Raw genomic sequence first — 24,050 nt, forward strand, 5'->3', positions numbered from 1 at the left:
CTGAGCAAAGAATATCATGAGGTCAGTGTGAAAACAGTGGGCGTCAATAATAAAACGTTCCCACCATGACAGAACAACAATCTGTGCGTGTGGAACTGTCTGTACAGAAAGTCAAGGTAAATTCAATTGGTAGGCTAAGCATGACAGTAATGGCAGTATCGAAATGACCGTAACTTCACATGATAAAGACAAATTAACTGAGGTATTTTCAGATATCGGATGAAATGAGCACTTGATTTTACTAGTAGTATGCATTTTAGAATTAAAAAAGTTGCTTCTAAAAAAAAAAAATAGCTGTGCTATAAAAGTCAATAAAAATTTAGAAAAAAATTGCTATTTTGATTTGTGACTACATATTTCGTAGCTATATAGACTGTGATAGTATATACTAGGTTATATATTTAAATAAAATTTAGTCTTAAAATATATCTTCACTATAATCAAAATTAAGAGAAATGAAAATAAATTGCAATTTTATTTTCAAAAATAAATTCTGCAAAATGTATATTCTAAGACCTTATAGTCCGCTGTAGTTATTTATCTCATTTGCATTTTTCTATTTAAAACATCTAAGTTATGGACAGAATCTGGGAAATACATAGCACAAATATAAACTTTATTGTTTGTTAGTTTAATAGTTCGCCTAAAAATTAACATTTGCCATATATTTACTCATCCTCAGGCCATCCTAGATAGGTAAATGAGTTTGTTTTTTCATCTGAACAGATTTGGAGAAATGTAGCATTATCTCACTTTCTCACCAGTGGATCCTATGCAGTGAATGGGTGCCGTCAGAATGAGAGCCCAAACAGCTGATAAAATAGTAATCCACAAGAAATCCACATGACTCCAGTCCATCAGTTAACATATTGTGAAGGGAAAAGTCATCATTAAGTCCTTTTAATGTTAAACAAGTCCATCCATAATATTGCTTTCTCAAGTGAAAAAGTTGTCTTGTCTGAATCAAGAGAGAAATGTGCACAGATCGAGGAGCGTTCACAAGTAAAAACAGTCCAAAACAGTTCTAAACAAGTTGGTGGATTTTGATATGAGAGGACAACAGGGGATAAACATTTTCACAGAAGGAAACAAATTTTGGACTTTAGCTTACTGATGGATTTGATTATTACAAACACGCAGCTTTTCACTTCACAAAACGTTACTTGATGGACTGGAGGTTTTTTCCATTTTTAATAATATGTGGATTATTGTGATGTTTTTATCACATGTTTAGACTCTGAGTAAATATTCAGCAAATTTTCATTTTTGGGCGAACTAACACACTATTCTCTCTAACCCCAAACATTGTAACACCTCTTTGCGGGCCTCTGGTGGTCACAAGACCCCGAGCTGAGAGCGAAAGTAAGGCAGTAACCTCGCAGCTCTAGGACCCTGCGGCCCGCTGCTCTGGAGGTGTCAGCACTCTCTAGTGCCGGAGCAGGACACCTACTCCGACAGACTCTTGATCAATTATTTTTATGCAAGTGTCTATCCGGAGGGTCAGTCTGGAGATGGCTGCGAATCGGGTGGGGAGGCATAATAACAATAAGACCCACTCACCTAACCGAGGCACCAGCCAGGAAGCTGGACTGAGTGTGCAGAAGAGACAAGCACGAGTCACAGTAAAATATAACCGAAAGGAACTCCAGAGGCGCCTGGATGTGGAAAAGTGGATAGATTGTGGACTTGATGAGCTGTATTTGGGAAGGGTGAGTCCTCTTGTAACAAAGAATAAAATTACATGTGTACAATAGGCTACAATTTAATAAATGGAATGGAGTATGAAGAATTTCAAATCATTTCTGTGAATATTTAATGACTTGGTAGCATCAAAGGCGTTGCTGATAAATCTCTTCTTGATTGCTGATTTTATGTCTACACTGTCAATGAAATTAATTAATTAGTAAGATACCATAATATTAAATAATGAAAGTTTCTATTATTGGGAAGTTGATATAAAATCATCACTACTCACGTGAAAATGTGCACCTAGTCTACGTGTCCCAGTTGTGAAGCAGGTGTCACACCATTAGAATTCTGAATGGAATGGAAAATGTCTGATGGCAAAGATGGAGAAATGCGATAAGTAGCTAAGTTTAGAAATAGTACTTGACGGAGTCCCTTTGGGTGTGCAAATCAGTGATTGTTCTGCACGTTTATTCATAAAGGGCGTGAAACTTTTCTTGGGTCATTCCACCAAACCACAGCCTTTTGTGTCCTTCATGCATAAATGTGTAAACAATGACAAGCTGATGCCAACTTTTACTGTTATTAAATGCGGTTTTCTAAATGTATATTCTTATTTTATTTATTTGTATTTTTTATAGTACTGCATTTCTAGATTTTTTTTTCTATATTTATGTAGACTATACAAATGCGTACAATTTGTGAGTGTATATGTGTGTTTGTTTGTGTGTATATTATACAAGCTACTTTTCTCTCTCTCTCTCTCTCTCTCTCTCTCTCTCTCTCTCTCTCTCTCTCTCTCTATTTATAAATGTCCATAACTAAATAAATGGTCTTTATACTTTGTACAAGTATACTAATGCTACTTGTCCTGTTCTCCTGAGAGGCTTGAAAAACTAGACAAGAAAGTAACCGTGTCTGATATGCAGTGAGTATCCAGTAATTTCGCATTCCTGTGTCTTAGGGTATTTTAAGATGATGGGGATTTTTTTTTTCCCCAGAGGGTCCAGTTCCCATGAGCAGCGAGACAAGGCGGCCAATCTTAAATTCTTAAAGTTGAGGTCAAGACTTGTTGGTGCACTTGCTGCCTTACATGGTGAGCTCTGGGACGCTAACAGGCTTCTAGAAAACAGTAAATATTCACAGTTACTGGGCTTTGTGATGGTGGATGTGAGGAGGGAGATGCTGGAGCTCTGACACTGGAAAGCACATGGCATCCTGCCACGATACAAACGCTTATGAAATTTTGTAGGGGAGACCAAGGGGTGTTGCAACACATTTAGTTTCGACATCTATAATTAGTGGTTTACTGCAGTATGTTTCACAACTTGAATATTTCCAAATTTGCCTGCTACTAATTAAAGTAGCATATTTTAATCTCTTAATATGTTTTGTCATGTAAATCCTTTAAAAAAAAAAACAGGATCTAGCTGCTTTTGCACTGTGTACTTTAAATTGTATACACTGAAATCAGAAACCGCAAGGAACGCATTGAATAAAACATGACATTATGTGACAAACATGACATATTAATGTGAAATATTATTTTATTGTAAAAGCCACTCCAATAATCAGTTTTATTTACAACTTCAAAAATAATTTACATTATTTAGATAATATATTTTTAGATAATATCTTTTTTAAGAAATAGGTACAAGGGTTTTCACTGGGACGTTATCCTTACACCCCTAATTGGTGTATAATAGCACCTTAAAGGTACATATTAGCACCTGAAGTGTATATATTGGTACATAAATGCTACTTTTATTAGTACTTTTTGAAAGGGTACCACACAAGCGACAACATTTACAATCTTTTTAGAGTACATCATAACTGGATGAATCCCAACAGTGGTCTTTTTGTAATCTTCATGATGTGATGTTGGTGCTAAAAAGGGAAGTCCCAATTGAGTCTGTAATCAGATCCCTTCCTTCATTTCCTGTCAGCAGGAGACCCAACTACATCCTGCTCTTATGGTCTTGGGATTGATTGATGGTATATTTGTCTCATGGGGTGTTTCTTGTGAGTGAGGGGGATGGGAGCTGTGGAAATGAAGACCCCATATGTCATTGTATCACACAAAGAAAGCCCTCCTGCCACTGTCCTCCACCCCCATCCTGCAAAACGACTACCCGCTACCAACTGGTCCACAGACAGGGCATCACAAGCCCCATGAAACGGGACCATTAGTCCTCTGCTCTATGAAAGCTTAAAATAATCCTAGATTAGAGTTCCATAGTGGTCAGATTCATGTTTATTTGTAGTCCAGAGGCTGGTTTATCTTCTATTCCATGTCAACATAAATGGGCTAAACCTAAAATCACAAAACTTTGTGATACTTCAGATGTGACATATCCAATGTGTAATCCACAAATGAGTAATGGTTAACAGCAGATGATCTAAACTGACTAAACCAAGCTAAATTCTAAAAATAACATCCAAAAGTTTTGTGAAATGTATTCATGCATGGTTAGGGTAGCTAAATAACCAGGCTGATAAGGAAAAAAAATATTTCTCATATATCTTGATGATGATGATGTCAGAGGTTATGTATTCAATCATAGTCTGTGGTATTTTTATGCAAATTAATCTATCACTTGGTATAAGATAGCCAAATTTGGCACATGCTAACATGGTTGTGCAGTTTGAAATGGAAGGTAAAAGAAAACTCAGACTGCACCGGTTGGATCACCATTTGATCTTAATGTAAATTCAGCTGAGAAGTTTAGCATTAGCTGGAATTTATTATATTGTGTTATTCACAATAAAGGACACAGATGTTAACGTTAAATGCATAAAAAGCTTTCTGATGATTAATGATGATCAGAAACTGAATGCACCTGGATGATTCGACCAAAGTGCTTATATCAGCATCACAAGGACCAAAGAGAAAAACAGCAGATGTATGAAACCGATAGCCACAATTAGAATGTTTATAAACAAAATGACTTTTCAGAGTTGACCTGCAGCTGAGTTCTTGTTCCTAATATGGTCAGCTTGTAAAGAGGTCACTAAACACAGGCTGCATTAAATCATTTACTCAGCATGCACAAATATTTGTAGAACAAAAAAAAAATGTTTCTTATACAGTAGATGAAACAAATGATAACAATTCCTTCAAATGCATGTAATGTAATTCATTTGACTAAACCATGTCAACCCGTGTTGATCTCACATGTACTTTTGCATTTAATGTGGAACAGCGTACTGTTACATCACAATTTATGGAGTCCTAAGGTCAGATGATGCACAAAAGATCTGACGTTTTATCTGCTTGGATTTAATGCAGTATTACTTGCAGTAAATTATGCAAAACTACAGTATGTACCTTTATGAAAGAATTTGAATGTAGAACTACATTTTTACATTTTGGAGGGGGATTTGCAGGGGGTTGCTGTGCAGTTTGTAAGTTGCTGTTCTAAGTCAGTGGTTCTCAAATGTTTTGTCTCCAAGGCCCCTTATTGTCCATAACAATATTTGAATGCCCCATGGCTTTTCTATTTATTTATTTATTTTTGTGAAATACTGTAAAATGATTAAAAATTAGTATTTTTAAAAGGTAATTTTTTGCTAACATTTTCTAAAATATTTTAGAGCTATATAGCCATCTTAAAGGAATAGTCCCCCTCCAAAAAAAGTAAATACTGTCATTCACTAACCCTAAAGTTGTTCCAAATTTTTAAGAATTTTTGTAACCAAACAGTTCCCACTGACATATATACTGTAGAAAAAACACACAATGGAAGTCAATAGCTACCAGCAACTGTTTGGATATCAACATTCTCAGATATTTTCTTTATTTTTTAACAGAACAAAGAAACTAATCCAGGTTTGGAACATGCGTTTTACTGTAAACGGCATAAAAAAAAGTTAATTACAGACCTAAACAAAATAAATAAATAAATGACTGTCTTGTAAGACTAGTAAAAATGCAATCGCTGGTGTCTAGATATGGTTGGTTTCACCCAAAAATGGAAATTCTGTCATCATTTACTTAGACCTGATTTGTTCCAAATTTTTCTTACATCTTTGGTACATAAACGAAAGATATCCTGAAGAATGTACAACAATTTTTGTCCAGACAATGAAAGTCATTGGGGTCCAAAATTGCATAAGACCCTATTGACTACATTATATTTACAAAATCATTGCTCGAACAGGACAATTGTTAAAATCCCTAGCCCTATGACCAAAAAAAAAAAAAAAATTATTGTGCCTGCCATACCAAACACAAGTGATTCATAAAAAAATTAAAAAAAACTTGCCTTACTTGTCAGACTAGTTGTCTTGACACATAATGTTTTGGGAATAATGTTTTGTGATTATTAGTCACATTCTCAGTCTTGCATTCCATGTATAAATGCCTGCAGAAAGCCACAGGAAAAGGACTTTTGAATTGGGGTCATTGCTGTTAATTGGGCATATAAGGAAAAGAAACAGCCCAACTCAGAGAGTACAGGGAAAAAACACACACACTATTACCCATTAGCCACTGGCTTGGAATTAATAGAGACTGAATCACAGCCCAGGGGGACCGAACTGATGCTAAACCAGTTTGAGTGATTCACTCAGCACTCATGAATGCAGTAAAAGAACTCGTTTCATCTGAAGAAATGTGGGGAATTACTACAGAGACAAGCTTTAAATAAACCATGACCAATCAAAATTGACAAGATTATTTACACGTATAAATCCTCAAAATCACTGATTACTGAAAGGCATTATCAGTTACATATTTGATAAGTTGTGTAGTTATATTCTTTATAACTAATTTTTTTAAGGAATTGATTTCTAAAATAATATTTGATATACTAATTTTCCATTGAATGTGCAAAATGTTTAGGAGCGATGCAAAAGCAAAGGCATTACTGAAGGTTTGCTCTGTATGTTCAGCATGTGAAGGGTTATGTTTGTTTCACAGCATTTCAGTGGCATTTGGAGTTAAAAGAAAGGTCACTGATGTCCCGGTAGGGCTTTCAGCATGGATCTTTCTCTGATTGACCTTTGAACAGTGGTGTTAGTTTCAGGATTTTGAAAGTTCTCCCACGCCAGCCCTGTTCCCTGTAGTTATCCGTAACCTTATCAGGAAACACGCTGGATTGCATGACCAGCTCATAATCTGCTGTGTGGGTGGATGTGCACCATACTGATGGCAGTTTGGAGCTTTGCTTTTAACGTAGTTGTAGTTCTTGGTGTTAAATTGGTAAGTTTACACTGAATCCCACCACATTATATACTATGTTGTGAGTCATATCAGTTCTAGTTAGTTCTAGTTTTTGTGATTAATGCAATAGTTCATCTTTAAAGGAATAGTTCACCCAAAAGTAAAAATTTGCAAATGAAAGATGAGTTTGTACTAACCAGTGGTTCCTCTGTAGTGAATGGGTGCCGTCAGAATGAGTGTTCAAACTGCTGAAACAAAATATCACTATAATCCACAAGTAACCCACACGATTCCAAACCATCCGTTAATGTCATGTGAAGTGAAAAGCTACATGTTTATAATATACAAGGCTGGATTTACATTTTAAACTTCAAAGATTATTCCGCAAAAATGTCCTCTATACAGAATATTGCTTTCTCCAGTGGAAAAATAATTTAATCTAAATCAGGAGAGAAATATGTCCAAATCAAGCACTGTTTACAAGCCAAAACAGTCCAAAACTATTCTAAACAAACATTTCGGTGGATTTTGGTGTGAGAGGACAACTATTATTCTGATGAAGAAATAAACTCAACTCATCTACATTATGGATGGCCTAAATGGAGTAAATTTTCAACAAATGTTTATTTTTGGTGCATTAACTATTGCTTTAAATCAAAAAATGTGTTGTGTTGTTTTAGACTGGTTTGACTTTCTGTCTTCTGTGAAAAATTAAATAAAAATTATTGGACTGGTCCAAAAAAAAAAAAAAAAACAGGATTCCAAAAGCACCACAGATGTATCATAATAATTGTTCATACAACTGACATTTCTTGATTCAGATCTTTTCCATGAATCATCTTAACTTGTTCTGAATGTTTTGCTAAATAATCAGACATTAATACTTTTCTTACAAACATACAAATTGATTTTCAGTGAATTTGTATCAAATCAGAGCCTTTGTGCTTAAGATCAAGATCAAACACAGAAGTCATCAAGGGATCATAATAAATTATCAGATTGCCATATATTAAAAGATAATATGTTGTAATGTTTTCATTCTGCTTTGCTGGAGGGTGGCAGGTTTCAAGCTTGATTATTGTTTTTGTAAATGATTTACTGGAGGGATCTATAAATTGACCGTGGCCTATTTTCAAAGGCACCAAGCCACAATACAAAGGGAAGTGAAAATTACATAATTCTTGAAACGGAGGTGTGTACCATAAATAATAGATTGTGGAAATTGCAGTAATTTGCAAGGGACAACTTCTCACTTTGAGCACACGAAATGCGTGTCTCGTTTATTTTTAAGCAGAAAACAGAATAATCCAACAATGGCGCTGATCGGCGTGTTTCGTCATTACGCATTCCGAACATTTAAAGGGACCACGATCCCTGAACAGTTATGCAGAACACAGTGTACAGAACTACACTTAACAATGGTGAATTATGTCTGTCACATTCACTACACAGGCCCCCCTAGAATTCACCGTATCAGAAAAACCCAACTGTCAACGGTGGGGTGGGCGTATCAACCGGCCACAGCGACTGCGCTGTACTGGAGGTCGATGGAAGGCCCCACTGCAGCTGGTGTACCGTCATTACCCGGGAGAGGGGCATGGGGTGTGGGAGGCTTGGGTGGTGTGGGAGCACTCGGTGGGGGCAGAGCAGGAGGCCGTCCGTGTCGTGGGGGCTGGGCCAGGTCAATGGGCCTGGCCACGTCCAAATGAGCCGGTTTAAGGCGGTCAATGGAGAGTCGTTCCGGTTTGCCACCCCTGTCCACCACAAAGTGTTTGTCCCCTGTCTCCAGAACCCGGAACGGGCCCTCGTAGGGCGGGTGTAGCAGTCCTCTGTGGGCATTGTGGCGAATGAAAACATAGTCGGCTGTTTGAAGTCCAGCGGGGATGTGTGACTGAGGGAGGCCGTGACAGGAAGTAGGAACAGGTGCAAAAAACCTCGCATTATCCAGTAGAGTAGACCGCTGGAGAGTGGCAGACCAGGGAACCGTGGTGCTAGGGACAAAATCCCCTGGTACTCGCAGCGGTTGTCCGTAAACAAGCTCCGCGGATGAGGACTGAAGGTCCTCCTTTGGTGCAATCCTGATACCCAGCATCACCCACGGGAGCTTGTCGACCCAGTTGCTGTCTTTGAGGCTGGCACGCAGGGCAGCCTTCATCGATCTATGAAAACGCTCACAGAGTCTGTTGGCCTGCGGGTGATATGCAGTTGTGCGGTGGAGTCTCACTCCGAGGCTCTGTGTGACAGCGTCCCAAAGCTCGGACGTGAACTGTGCACCTCGGTCAGAGGAAATGTCCGAAGGGGTGCCGAAACAGGCAATCCAGGTGCCAATAAATGCCCGTGTCATCTCGACAGATGCCCCCGATGTCAGTGGTACAGCCTCAGGCCAGCGGGTGGTCCTGTCAACCATGGTTAACAAATATGTGAAACCTTGAGAGGAGGGTAGAGGATCAACCAGGTCCACGTTTACGTGGTCAAAACGCCTCTCAGGAACCGGGAATGTTTCTAACGGGGCTTTAGTGCGGCGGTGTACTTTGGCCCGTTGGCACTCAACACAGGTGTTAGTCCAGTCCCTAACGTCCTTCTTGAGGCCGTGCCACACAAACTTTGCTGAAACAAGCCTCTGTGACGCTTTCGCCCCTGGGTGGGAGAGACCATGGATGGCATCAAAAACTTGACGCCTCCACCCCGAGGGCACGATAGGCCTCGGACTACCTGTGGAGATGTCACACAGGAGCGTTGTGCCGGCATTGCCAAAAACCACATCCTTGATCTGCAGCCCTGTAGTCGAGGTTTTCAGACGTTGCACGTCTGGGTCTGTGGTCTGAATCATGGCCATGCGGTTGTAATCTAAACCAAGATGGACTGCCCCCACCAGAGCCCGTGATAGGCAATCCGCCACGTGGTTGCTCTTACCGGCAATGTGCTGCAAGTCCGTGGTGAACTCTGAAATGTAAGACAGATGCCGTTGCTGGCGGGCAGACCACGGCTCAGCCACCTTGGCCATGGCAAAAGTCAGCAGCTTGTGGTCCACAAAAGCAGTGAAGTGTCGGCCCTCCAGCAGGGAACGAAAGTGTCTAATGGCGAGGTAGATACCCAGCAGCTCCCAGTCGAAAGTGCTGTACTTCCGCTCACCAGGGCGCAGCTGATGGCTAAAGAAAGCCAGCGGCTGCCAGGCCCCACCTACCCACTGCTCGTAAACCGCACCGACAGCATAATCAGAGGCGTCCGAGGTGATGGCAATGGGGGCTGTAGGAGAAGGATGTGCCAACATGGTGGCGTTCGCTAATGCTGCTTTAGTGGCATCAAAAGGCTTGACTCTGCTCTCAGTCCAGTCCACAGCGTGTTTGGGTTTACCTTTTAAGGCCTCGTGCAAGGGCCCCATGAGATGAGCGGCTCGAGGGATGAAGCGGTGATAAATATTCACCATTCTGAGGAACTTCTGCAGGGATTTGACAGTGAGCGGGCGTGGGAACTGTATGACTGCCTCCACCTTTGATGGGAGAGGAACTTCCCCGTCCTTAGTGACTCTGTGTCCTAGGAAGTCGATGGTGGAGAGACCAAACTGGCACTTGGCAGGGTTGACAATTAGTCCATGGTGGCTAAGCCGCTCAAAAAGGGTTCGGAGGTGCGCCAGGTGCTGAGACTTGGACGTGCTCGCCACCAGGATGTCATCCAAGTACACAAAAAGGAAAGGCAGGTCCCGCAAAACTGAGTCCATGAGGCGCTGGAAAGATTGGGCAGCGTTTTTAAGGCCGAACGGCATGCGCAGGAACTCAAACAGACCAAACGGCGTGATCACTGCCGTTTTGGGAATGTCCAGTGTGTGTACCGGCACCTGATGATATCCCCGGACTAGGTCCACCTTGGAAAAAATTACCTTGCCAGCCAGGTGTGCTGAAAAATCCTGTATGTTCGGGACTGGGTATCGGTCAGGTGCTGTTGCCTCATTAAGGGCTATACCTTAGGATTATAAGGATTATACCCTACTTCCGGGTGAACGCTGGCGCTGTTAGCTGCCGCTGCTCAGGGAGGGAATTTTAAAACTTTAAAACTTTTAGCGCTTCAAAATCGTCCTGCACTTATGAATGCATGGATGCATCTATGAACTGTTTTTATATCATTTTAAGGAGTCTAACCTCTGTATCCACGCTGATTTGGCGGGCTTGTACGCTGGTTGATCTACCTGTGTACATATGACTGCTGATGCTCTGTGCGGTTGCCGATTAACTGCCGGTTACTAAGTGTTCTTTGCGGTACCTCTGGCACGCGGTTCAACTATGAAGATCACTGAGCTACTGGTGCGGATGAACTACATCTGGGTCGTTCTTTCTGCAGTATACCACTCGGTAGCATGGGCGATACTCCAGTATTCGGCGGCGGAACTTGCTCAGCTCCGTTTGCATCATTTTAATCTTCTGTCAGCTCCACATCTTCCCTTGGATATTGTGTACATTCCACGTCGGAAATATATACATCGCGGGTCTCGGCGGAGTTATAACACCGATGGCTCATGTCAAATACGGTCCTTTTGGTCATCTAAACCACGCCCACCTAGGAGGCTTACACGGACTCGCAGTGTCAATCGCAGTGTACTAATCAACCCGGCCAGATCGGTTGGCAACGATTCTGGTAAAAACAATTTTTTCTTTGGATTACTTAATATACGATCGCTTTCCACTAAAGGACCCCTGGTGTACGATCTACTGTCTGACCGTGAGTTTGACTTTCTCTGTCTAACTGAGACATGGCAGAAACCAGACGACTTTTTCCATCAAAACGAGTGTGTTCCCCCAGGATATAGTTATGTTTGTAAATCTCGTGATACGGGAAGGGGAGGGGGGCTAGCAATACTCTATAAAAAGAAATTGAAAGTATCTCAGTTAGCTTTGTCTACATATTCTTCTTTTGAGTCAATTGCCATAAAAATCAATGGTGCGATTCCAACCATCCTCATAACTATCTACCGCCCTCCCAAGAGCAATAATGCCTTTTTAACTGAATTATCTGAACTCTTAACTTACCTATGTTCCATATCTTCAAATGTTATCCTTCTGGGTGATTTTAACATTCATACAGATAATGTCAGTAATGCATTTACAAGCGAATTTCTATCATGTTTGGATTGCTTTGGTATACAACAATTTAACACACTTCCCACTCATACTAAGGGGCATACTCTTGATCTTGTTTGTTGCTCTGGTATAACACCTTTTAATTGTACTGTTTCTGATCTATCCATATCAGATCACTTTCTGGTCTCATTTTGTGCCAAACTGGCCATTTTTAAGGTAAACCTGTGTCGCCCGATTACATTTCGGAATATTAATAACATTGATTTGCCTACTCTTGCTGATGAACTTGCCATCTTTTCCAGTAAATCTGATTTCACTACTGTTGATGAACTGGTAAAATATTACAATGATGGACTGAACATGCTTTTAGATGAATTCGCACCCGTGAAAACTCGAAGGGTTCCGTTTGTGCATTCAGCTCCTTGGTTTACACCTGAACTGCGTGAACTTAAAACTAAAGGCCGTAGGTTAGAGCGGCTGTACGTCAGGTCTGGCCTTACTGTTCATAAAGACATGTATGATGAACATATTCAAAATTATAAAAATGCACTGGCTACAGCTAAATCTGATTACTACTCCAATGTAATTGGAGTTAGCAATGGGAACTCTAGGTCTCTTTTCTTGGTGGTAAACAATATTCTGAAACCACCTGATTCTTTGCCATCTGATATGTATTCCACTGACTTATGTGATCGCTTTTTGACTTTTTTTACATCTAAGGTTGAAAATGTACATCGGCAATTACTTACTGGTACTCTTCACAATGACTCCTGTCAGTCTATCACTCACATACCCCCCCACTCTGTCTTCTCTAACTTTACACTACCAACTATTTCAGAGATAGTGGGTCTGATAGGTAAATCTAAATCTTCGACTTGTCAATTAGACCCTCTACCAACTCCTTTAGTAAAAGCTTGTTTATCAGCCCTTTTGCCGTTGATTACTAAAATTGTTCATGCTTCACTTGGTTCTGGTTTTGTATCTCCATCGCTTAAATCTGCTATTATTACACCCATACTTAAGAAACCAGGGGGTGATCCATTTGATTTTGAAAATTTTCGTCCAATTTCCAATTTACCATTCATCTCTAAGGTAGTTTAAAAGTGTATTGCAATTCAAATTCATGAACATCTGTCCAATAATAACTTGTATGAACAATTCCAATCTGGTTTTCGTCCCCACCATAGCACTGAGACTGCTCTTGTCAGAATAACCAATGATCTACTTGTAACGTGGCGGTACAAAAGCAAAGGAGGTCGTAAGGGTGTTTTCCCACACTCTTAACACAAAATATGCATATGTATGACAATGTATGGTCGACTACGCCACCCCAGACCACTGGGGAAATAACAGCCCTAAGGGCACACAGGTTCGTCTTGAATGAGTGGGTGAGGAGACATGAATAATATAGAAAAGTTTATTATGTTTGTCAATATTGACCAATAAATAGCTAAAAACTTCCAAGTGAAAACTCTACATTGGCCATATAATAAACAGGAAGGCACACCAGCAATCTGCATCTACACACACACAATAAATCAATTCCCATTAAAGAAAACCAAATGGCCAACAGGAGCGGTAGCTGGGGGTCCGGGTCGGCTGCCAAATTGTAGAACGAACCCCCCCCCACAATAGTCCACTACAAATACCCAAATGCACACGTGAAAGTTAGATGGCAGCAGGCACACAGCACTATAACGTGAACACACCACACAAATGGCAGCCTCGCCTTCACCCCCCAGAGACCCAGCTCCTATAACAGAAAAAAAAAAAAGAAAACACAAACTGATAACTACAATCTGACAGAAACTCAAAGAAATAAATAAAACAAAAATAACAAACGTTTATAAAGTACAATACCCCCAAATAAGTAAAACAAAAAAACAATGTCACAAAATAAATCAAATAATTCAAGAAATTAAACCACTTAGCACAAACAAAATAGCACAATGTAACAAAAACAGGTTAACAGTTTGAAATAAACCAAGTTCACTCCGGTTTACAGTGCTCAGAGATGAGGCACGGACTGAACGTAAACCAAGGAAAACCAAATACTCAAACAACCACACGGTAGACACGAGATGCTGATTCCAAGTTAGACCAAGGGAATTCCATATGCGGCGGCCCGGGGAGACGTTCAGCCTGCCCTCGAAACCATGCACTACACCCCGATAGCAACGTGAATCAACCGCTGGGTTGCTATCGTGATAAAGGTCGAGGCAAAACAGCGACGCAGTCGCGATCACGGTTCAGTGTTGATGCTCACTTCCCACTAATTAGCCCAAAAAGACTCAGTTATGCAGGAGAGCCCTGCAGAGCATAAGGAAACTATATTAAAACAGGAAAAGAAAACATTACAAATACGCAAACTATAATCCTACATACCACGGGATGATCCTGCACGCAAACCGCTTCGTAGTTGCACACCATATTCAATATAGCGGCTCAGTCAGACCATATGAGTGACGTGCTATCAATGCCACTGAGGACAAAACCAATCATAAATAGCCGAGTCGCAGTCAATTACTTGTTATAAACAAAACTATACATACCGGTGAAGAGTGGGCAGCCAGCACAAAGCAGCGGGAAGGAAAAAAAAAAAGAGCAGCTTACAATCCAAGCCTGTGGCGACCACGGATGACGTCACGAGGGAAATACAAGGACGCATCCCAAGTGGCCATAACATGTCCTTTATATATCTCAAACCAAATAAGGAGGAGGGGTTACTAAACTAAGCACAGGTGGATGACATTCCCTACAGTGGATTCAACCACCCTGCTACATACTGTTGGCAGCTGACTCTGGGCTTTTAACTATACTTGTCCTTCTTGACCTGAGCTCTGCCTTTGATACTGTCTCACATAACATACTTCTTGACAGATTAGTTTCCATTGGTATTACTGGCACTGCTCTGTCTTGGTTTAGTTCATATCTATCTGGACGCAGTCAGCGTATTCAATTAAAAGGTTTTAGTTCAAGACTATCTACAGTCACCGCTGGTGTTCCCCAGGGTTCTGTTTTGGGCCCGCTTCTCTTCCTTATATATATGCTCCCTCTTGGTGATATTTTAAGGAAATATGGTATTAATTTTCACCGTTATGCGGATGACACCCAACTTTACCTGTCCGCCAAACCTACCGGTTCTTTTCCTCCACCATCTTTGTCAAGCTGTTTAGCTGAAATTAAAGACTGGCTTTCAGCGAACTTCTTGAAATTAAATGGCAATAAAACTGAGGCTCTGCTTGTTGGCACTAGATCTGCTGTGTCTAAATCTAATTGTTTCTCTTTACACATTGATAATACTGCAATCTGTCCTTCCTCTCAGGTTAAAAGTTTGGGTGTCATCATGGATAGCACACTATCTTTTAAAGCTCAGATTAATAATATCACACGGATTGCATACTTCCATTTGCACAATATTAATCGTCTACGTCCATTTCTTTCAAATAATAATACTGCAGTTCTCATTCATGCACTAGTCACCTCACGTATAGACTACTGCAATGCTCTTTTTACAGGTATTCCCTCCAAATTGCTGCATAAGCTTCAATTGGTTCAGAATTCTGCAGCTCGTGTTCTCTCTAGAACACCTTATACTGATCAAATTTCTCCAGTTCTCCAGCAATTGCACTGGCTTCCAGTAAAATATAGAGTTGAATTCAAAATCTTGCTACTCACTTAAAAGGCACTTCATAATCTTGCACCACAATACCTTACTCAACTTCTCCAGGTTTATACTCCTTCACGTGCACTTAGATCTTCATCTTTAATTTCTCTTGCGGTACCTCGGATTCGACTTACTACTATGGGTGCCAGATCTTTTAGTTATGTTGCCCCCCGCCTATGGAACTCTCTTCCCCTCGATGTTCGCAATAGCGATTGCTTGTTGACTTTTACAAAGCGTCTTAAGACATATCTTTTTATACAGGCTTTTTTATAATATTTTTATTGAGACTTAAATCCACTTTATATGTATATGCTGTTTGTTTTGTTGTTTGTTTTGTCTTATGCAGTGACCTGTATATTGCTTGTAAGGTGACCTTGGGTGTTCTGAAAGGCGCCATGAAATAAAATGCATTATTATTATTATTATTATTAAGCCGCCGGTAGTCGCCGCACGGGCGCCAGCCGCCACCAGGTTTGGGGACGATGTGAAGGGGTGATGCCCACGGGCTGTCGGATCGGCGTACTATGCCCAGGCGTTCCATGTTTGCAAACTCAGCCTTTGCAACGGCAAGCTTGGTCAGGTCGAGGCGCCGAGCGCGGGCGTAGACGGGTGGACCAGTAGTGGCGAGATGGTGCTCCACACCGAGCTTCACAGTAGATGAAGAGAAAGTGGGCTGAGTGAGGGCTGGGAAACTGGCCAATAGACGTTGGAAATCGTCTGAAGCTGAGAGCATGCTAGAAAGTCGTATGGAGTCCGCTTCGCTGAGCGTGCATGTATAAGAACAAAACGTGACAGCATCAATCAGACGGCGGTTCTTTACATCCACCAACAGTCCATGTGCACACAAAAAATCAGCACCGAGGAGGGGAACGGCAACCTTTGCAGTAACAAAGTCCCAACCGAAATGCTGTCCTCCGAAACACAATTTGACATACCTCGTTCCATATGTGCGGATGGGGCTACCGTTGGCAGCTTCCATAGGGGGGCCGTGGCTGTCGTTTACCATGTCCAAACGGGATGCAGGCAGGACGCTCCTTTGTGCTCCCGTGTCGCACAGAAAACGGCGTCCGGAGATGCTATCGCGGATGAAAAGCATCCTGCCTAGGCAGCCGACACTCATGGCTACTACTGAGCGCCGGCCCTGGCATTTCCCGAAACAATGAAACTGCATGGTGGACGGCATTTGTTAGCCTTGGTTCCAAACTTTGCATGGTAGAAACACAATCCTGAGGGCTGTTGGGTGCCAGAAGACTGCTGCCAACGAGAAGTGGTCGCAGCAATGAGTGTGGCGTCGTCCCGCATCACTGAAGAGATGGGCGCGGAAAAAAAGCGCGGCCGCAAAATGTCCCTGACTTGCCAGGAAAAATTTATCAGCCTCTTCAGCTAGTTTACGACAGTCAGTGATTGTGGTGTTGGCTAATGCAGCTCTCACTTGGGAAGGCAGCTGACGCAAGAAAAGCTGGATGAAAAGAAAATCAGGTCTGTGTTCACCCAAAAGATCCAGCATACGGTCCATGAGCTTGGACGGTTTGCTGTCACCCAGTCCTTGAAGTGAGAAAAGCCTGCTGGCTCTCTCAGCGTCTGACAGTTCAAATGTTTTCAACAGGTGGGTTTTAAGTGCCGTATACTTCCCATTTTCGGGAGGATTCGTAAGAAGGCTCACCACTCTGGATGCTGTTGAATTTCGGAGAGCAGACACAACGTAGTACTATTTTGTCGTATCCACGGTGATCTCACGCAATGCGAACTGCGCTTCAGTCTGGGCGAACCATGCCGATGCTGACGATTCCCAGAATTCGGGGAGTTTGAGGGTGACAGCGTTCGCGGTCATGATCGCGTCGTGTCTCTGTATACGTCCAGCAGACTAATGTCGGGGTCACCAGTGTGGAAATTGACCGTGGCCTATTTTCAAAGGCACCAAGCCACAATACAAAGGGAAGTGAAAATTACATAATTCTTGAAACGGAGGTGTGTACCATAAATAATAGATTGTGGAAATTGCAGTAATTTGCAAGGGACAACTTCTCACTTTGAGCACACGAAATGCGTGTCTCGTTTATTTTTAAGCAGAAAACAGAATAATCCAACAATGGCGCTGATCGGCGTGTTTCGTCATCACGCATTCCGAACATTTAAAGGGACCACGATCCCTGAACAGTTATGCAGAACACAGTGTACAGAACTACACTTAACAATGGTGAATTATGTCTGTCACATTCACTACAAGATTGTATTTTTTCAGGCACCTATTTGAAATTATTTTTACACTGCAGTTACAATTTACAGTTAAAATAAATGTAGATGTTTAGTATCATAGTAAGTAGTCTGGTCTATCTGGAGGTGTATTTAAGGTGGTTTGATTAAAAGGAAAGAGCGGGACTTGTTAATTCCCAGACAATAGATTAGTGCTGAGTGACAGCTGTCTGGCCTAGATTGACAGCTGCTGAATGGAGCAGGAGACAATACTTTGATTCGAGCTCTATAAAGCTGTGTTGACCTGCATACTATGGCACCATCTGATTTCATCACTGTTCTCATTTAGTATGACTTCTATCATTTAGAGACAACTTAGCAGGGGATTCATTGATTTATGTGATGCAGTCAAGTGAGAACACATCTGAATGTGCATAATACACCTGTTCTGTTTACAAAACATATAAGAGTTGCGAGTTTCTTTTATTAAGTCCTGGATTAAGGCTAATTGTAAATGCTTTGTTCACACTATTTAATAATTAATGCATTAATGATGTATTCAGATTTTAGCATGCTTTTTCATAAGTTTTATTTATTTATTTATTTTTTACAAATAATGAGCAGATAAAGATCCAGAACTAAATATTTGAAATAAAAGAGTAAATGAGGCCTGTTTGATTTAGGATATAAGTAAGGTTTAAACATTAAGGTCTTTCCACACCTATACAATTTTTATTATATATATATATATATATATATATATATATATGATAAAATGTATGATACACCTTCCTGCAATGCTTCTAACCTGTAGCTTTAAAGTTAGTGTTCTTTTAATTCTTCTAAGAGGTCACGCCATGATGTATTGATCTTCTGTTAGACACACATTCAAACTTGAATTTTGCAAAGCAGCCTAATGCAAAACTCTTCACATGAGCTTGCATTTCTGTTCTTCTGCATTCTGGAATTTCACATAAGAGATATTACCCACAAATGTCCCCATACTAATTTCACAGCTGACATAAATTAGAATTTTTAACATGCAAATTAGCAGTGTTTACCACAGTGTTTAATTATGGAGAATGTTGGAAAAGTTTTCTCTCTTTTCAGACGCACGGCAAAAAACACTGGCCAGCCAATAAGGTTTGTGCTTTTTTGCCACATGCGAATTTGCTGCTGGTACATAAAATTTCACCTTAGTGGTGCTCACTAACAAACTATTTTGGTAATTGACAGTGAATAGCAGAGATCGAGATTCTTTATTATTTGTATAATGTGTTTCATGATGCACATCGTTACAATGCAGCTTCACAGAAAAATAATGTTTCTACATTTCGATTAAGAGCAGTTTATCAGTGTTGACTATGTCAAAGTGATATCTGTGATGTACAGTTCTTTGATAGGGCAAATCATGCAGTTAGTTAATGACATTGTAATGAATTAACCCTTGCTAATCATCGGGAAGAAGGAGGCGGGAACCGGCGGACAATCAAACAACATTTTAATAAAGCAAAATAAACACAAAACAGCGCACCAGCCCCTCACGGACGACTGGTGTGCGCAAATAAAAACCAAAACACAACTAAAAGCCCAGGCCTGGTCCTCTCTCGTCCTTCACTGTCGTCGCTCCAGTTTTATATCCTTCCATCTCCTCCGTGGGCCTCGAGACCGGTGGGTCGAACAGGTGTAGCTCATCTCCAATCACTCCACCGGCCTCGCTCCCATGTCCCTCGGCCCCGCCCCACTCGTCACATACCCCCATCGCCCCTCGCAGGCCGGGGGGTACTCCCGAGACTGCGCTCTACTCCCCCCCCCCCTCCCTCCGGGGGGGGGGGCCGCTCACGGGGACCTGCGGGAACCTGGGGGTAGGACAGACGAGGCGAGAGAAAAGGAGATGGAAGGAGGAGCGACAGAGACGAGAGAGGGGAGAGAAAAAAAATAAAAAATTCCGGTTCCCAGACGCACCGCTGCTCGGCCCTCCACCAGCTGGGCGATCTCCTCCGCGGTCCCTCGAGACCGGTGGGTCGAACAGGTGTAGCTCATCTCCAATCACTCCACCGGCCTCGCTCCCATGTCCCTCGGCCCCGCCCCACTCGTCACAGACATATTAACAACCGAGTATACAGTATATTGTGTTCATAATAGTAATGTAAGGACAATGTGGTAGTTTTGTATATCGGTTCAAGGTTGGCATCATCTGACGTCCTCCGAGAGTTGGCGTCATCGTTACTCAGGTTTTGGGTCATTTCAAATCTTCATAAGAGGCTGGATCCAGACTGAATCTGGTATAATCTTCAGTTACCTTGGGATTCCCATCTTGTGGCAGAAACTGAAAAGCAGATAGAGAATAATTAACGTAGTTGCTGTTCATAACATTTCAAGCAAGTAATGATAATATGTGTTTGATTAGATATAACTGGAGTACAAGGCTTTTAGATGTATTATGTATAAGAGATTTGTCTTTACTCTAAATTTAAACAGAGAGAGTGTGTCTGAGCCCTGAACAATATCAGCAAGGCTGTTCCAGAGTTTAGGAACCAAATGCGAAAATGCTGTCTTAATCGGAATTAACAAAAGAAAATTATTGGTCATTCATTCTTTTATATCTTTAATACACTCTGTTAGCTTAGATAATTTAGAAATTTTAATTAGTTTTGTTGAAATTTATAGTTGAGGATCATCAGCACAACAATTTAAACTAATCTCTTCTTATAATATTAACAAAGGGCAGCAAATAGCAGAGGGCCTAAGACAGATAGTTGAGGCACTCCATACTTTACTGGATTAAACTTAGATGAGCTCCCATTTAAAAAGAAAAAAAAATGTAAATGGTGTGACAGGTAGGATCAAAACCATCTTAAAGCCTGTCCCTGAATACCTGTATAGTTTTGTATTCGATCTATGAGAATATATTGATCTATAGTGTTGAATGCAGCATTTGATGCAAGAAGCAAGTAATTTGTTAATTTAATGAGTGCTGTTTCTGTGCTATGGTGAGGACTGAAACCTGACTGAAATTCAGTTTCAGACTGAAACTGACTGAAACTGTTTAAGACATAAACGGAAGTGCTCTCAGAAATGATTTTTTAACTTCCTTTCTTTTCCATGACAAGTGTCATGCCTACCATTTTTTCATGATGGTGTGAAGAGGCCTTAAATGTGACTGTTTCTCTCCTTACAGGAAGATGATATGCCAGAAGAAGTGAACATTGACGAGCTACTAGATCTACAAAGTGATGAAGAAAGGATGCAGAAGCTAAAGGTATCTGCTTTCTGAAACTACAGATGAGGAAAACCTATTGGTCACCAGTAAGGGGTTTATTTAACTACAGCCCGAATTCCGGAAAAGTTGGGACGTTTTTTAAATTTTAATAAAATGAAAACTAAAAGACTTTCAAATCACATGAGCCAATATTCTATTCACAATAGAACATAGATAACATAGCAAATGTTTAAACTGAGAAAGTTTACAATTTTATGCACAAAATGAGCTCATTTCAATTTTGATTTCTGCTACAGGTCTCAAAATAGTTGGGACGGGGCATGTTTACCATGGTGTAGCATCTCCTTTTCTTTTCAAAACAGTTTGAAGACGTCTGGGCATTGAGGCTATGAGTTGCTGGAGTTTTGATGTTGGAATTTGGTCCCATTCTTGCCTTATATAGATTTCCAGCTGCTGAAGAGTTCGTGGTCGTCTTTGACGTATTTTTTGTTTAATGATGCGCCAAATGTTCTCTATAGGTGAAAGATCTGGACTGCAGGCAGGCCAGGTTAGCACCCGGACTCTTCTACGACGAAGCCATGCTGTTGTTATAGCTGCAGTATGTGGTTTTGCATTGTCCTGCTGAAATAAACAAGGCCTTCCCTGAAATAGACGTTGTTTGGAGGGAAGCATATGTTGCTCTAAAACCTTTATATACCTTTCAGCATTCACAGAGCCTTCCAAAACATGCAAGCTGCCCATACCGTATGCACTTATGCACCCCCATACCATCAGAGATGCTGGCTTTTGAACTGAACGCTGATAACATGCTGGAAGGTCTCCCTCCTCTTTAGCCCGGAGGACACGGCGTCCGTGATTTCCAACAAGAATGTCAAATTTGGACTCGTCTGACCATAAAACACTATTCCACTTTGAAATAGTCCATTTTAAATGAGCCTTGGCCCACAGGACACGACGGCGCTTCTGGACCATGTTCACATATGGCTTCCTTTTTGCATGATAGAGCTTTAGTTGGCATCTGCTGATGGCACGGCGGATTGTGTTTACCGACAGTGGTTTCTGAAAGTATTCCTGGGCCCATTTAGTAATGTCATTGACACAATCATGCCGATGAGTGATGCAGTGTCATCTGAGAGCCCGAAGACCACGGGCATCCAATAAAGGTCTCCGGCCTTGTCCCTTACGCACAGAGATTTCTCCAGTTTCTCTGAATCTTTTGATGATGTTATGCACTGTAGATGATGAGATTTGCAAAGCCTTTGCAATTTGACGTTGAGGAACATTGTTTTTAAAGTTTTCCACAATTTTTTTACGCAGTCTTTCACAGATTGGAGAGCCTCTGCCCATCTTTACTTCTGAGAGACTCTGCTTCTCTAAGACAAAGCTTTTATAGCTAATCATGTTACAGACCTGATATCAATTAACTTAATTAATCACTAGATGTTCTCCCAGCTGAATCTTTTCAAAACAGCTTGCTTTTTTAGCCATTTGTTGCCCCCGTGCCAACTTTTTTGAGACCTGTAGCAGGCATTAAATTTTAAATGAGCTAATTAAGTGGATAAAAGTGTAAAATTTCTCAGTTTAAACATTTGCTACGTTGTCTATGTTCTATTGTGAATAAAATATTGGCTCATGTGATTTGAAATTCCTTTAGTTTTCATTTTATTAAAATTTAAAAAATGTCCCAACTTTTCCGGAATTCGGGTTGTAGTTAAAAGGAACAGTTCTCCCTGAAATATGAATCATATGAACTCCTTTTATGACCAATTTTGTTATTTTTATTTTATTTCTTCTTTTGTTTGCCACATAAAATAGAAACCCATATGGTTTTTGGAACAAAAGTAATATATTTAAAGTACTATAACTTTAACTAGCAATAACTCTTTGGCCGCGTCAAACCAGCATTAACCATCCAACCACCTAAATGACAAGATCTGTGTCATGCTATTTATTAAATCTCTCAATTTCTACTTCTTTTAGGACATCCTTCATACCTGCAGAAACAACACAGAAGTATGTCTACCTACCTCTCTTTTCTCTCCCTCCCTTCTGCTAATCATATGTTATAATTCTTTCACACAACTGGAAATAAACATGATCTTTCTTAGTAGTCAATTTCCACACAAAGCTTTAATGTTTTATCTTTAAAACGAAATAAACCCCCTGCAAGTGTTTAAGTTTATTGCAGACATAAAAGTGACTCACTGTCATACTGCAGGAAATAGTGACTGTTAATGAATATAGAAAAATACTTTATCAAAACATGTTTGTGTAATGGGATGATACCCAGAAAATTTTTATATTTTTACTCAATGCTTTCCATAGCCAGATGTAGTTACAGCAATCACCGGTAGGTTGATTGAGACATGCCAACCAACTGAAACCTCTAGATCTGGGCTACAACCATTGCATCGTCCTTTGCTGCCCTCTGTTGACAAGATTGTTGAAGTTTAAGCTATTCATGTCTTATCTTTATAAGTTGCATTGTTTTTATTCAGATACTGTTGACACATTTCATCATGTCTTTAAAGATTCTTCTCTGATGGTGTGGTTTTCTCCATGTCTTCATCAGGTCTTCATCAAAGAATTGGTGAATAAACTTCATGGCTTGCAGAAACAAGAAGATCTTCACAACAATGGGATTGAACAACCCCAGCTTCACATCTTCCCTGATCCCCAGGGCTCTCCTGACACTGAGAGAAACTGAGCACCTGCTCAAACATCTACAGCTCTTCAGTCTCTTGTATCAAACACGCTTCATATCAAGGCATCAGAAGAATATATTTGTCTTTTTAATTTGTGAAGTAAAAAAAAAATTTAAAGAAAGAAAAAAGAGGAAAACCCTATAAAAATTGCTTTAGGGTGGCCTAGAGCTCAGAATAAAACTCTGACTAACCACTGCATAGACCTATGACAAGTCGTCTTTATAATTTTTAACATTTTTATAAAAATTTTAAACAATTCGAATTGTATTTGTTACAGTAGAGATTATTTAACATAATGAACATGTTCATTTAAATAATTGTTTCTACCTGATCCTTTAAA

At 40.6% G+C, this 24,050-nt stretch overlaps 1 protein-coding gene across 1 annotated transcript; it reads left to right on the forward strand.

Annotated features, from left to right (window-relative positions):
* Positions 1 to 1,329: 1,329 nt before the first annotated feature.
* ppp1r14ab (protein phosphatase 1, regulatory (inhibitor) subunit 14Ab) lies at positions 1,330 to 23,810 on the forward strand. The gene is made up of 4 exons (XM_059533211.1): positions 1,330 to 1,709; positions 20,964 to 21,044; positions 22,986 to 23,018; positions 23,578 to 23,810. The coding sequence occupies exons 1-4, from the start codon at positions 1,479 to 1,481 to the stop codon at positions 23,710 to 23,712; spliced, it is 480 nt and encodes a 159-aa protein (XP_059389194.1). The 5' UTR covers positions 1,330 to 1,478; the 3' UTR covers positions 23,713 to 23,810.
* Positions 23,811 to 24,050: the final 240 nt, after the last annotated feature.

This window comes from Carassius carassius, chromosome 41 (assembly GCF_963082965.1).
Source record: "Carassius carassius chromosome 41, fCarCar2.1, whole genome shotgun sequence".
Taxonomy (NCBI): domain Eukaryota; kingdom Metazoa; phylum Chordata; class Actinopteri; order Cypriniformes; family Cyprinidae; genus Carassius; species Carassius carassius.

Excerpts from the sequence above, each read along its gene's own strand:
- ppp1r14ab (XM_059533211.1), top strand. The coding sequence starts at position 1,479 with ATGCAAGTGTCTATCCGGAGGGTCAGTCTGGAGATGGCTGCGAATCGG. Across the intron at positions 1,710-20,963 it reads ATGAGCTGTATTTGGGAAGG|GAAGATGATATGCCAGAAGA; the intron begins GTGAGTCCTCTT and ends CTCTCCTTACAG. Across the intron at positions 23,019-23,577 it reads CCTGCAGAAACAACACAGAA|GTCTTCATCAAAGAATTGGT; the intron begins GTATGTCTACCT and ends TGTCTTCATCAG.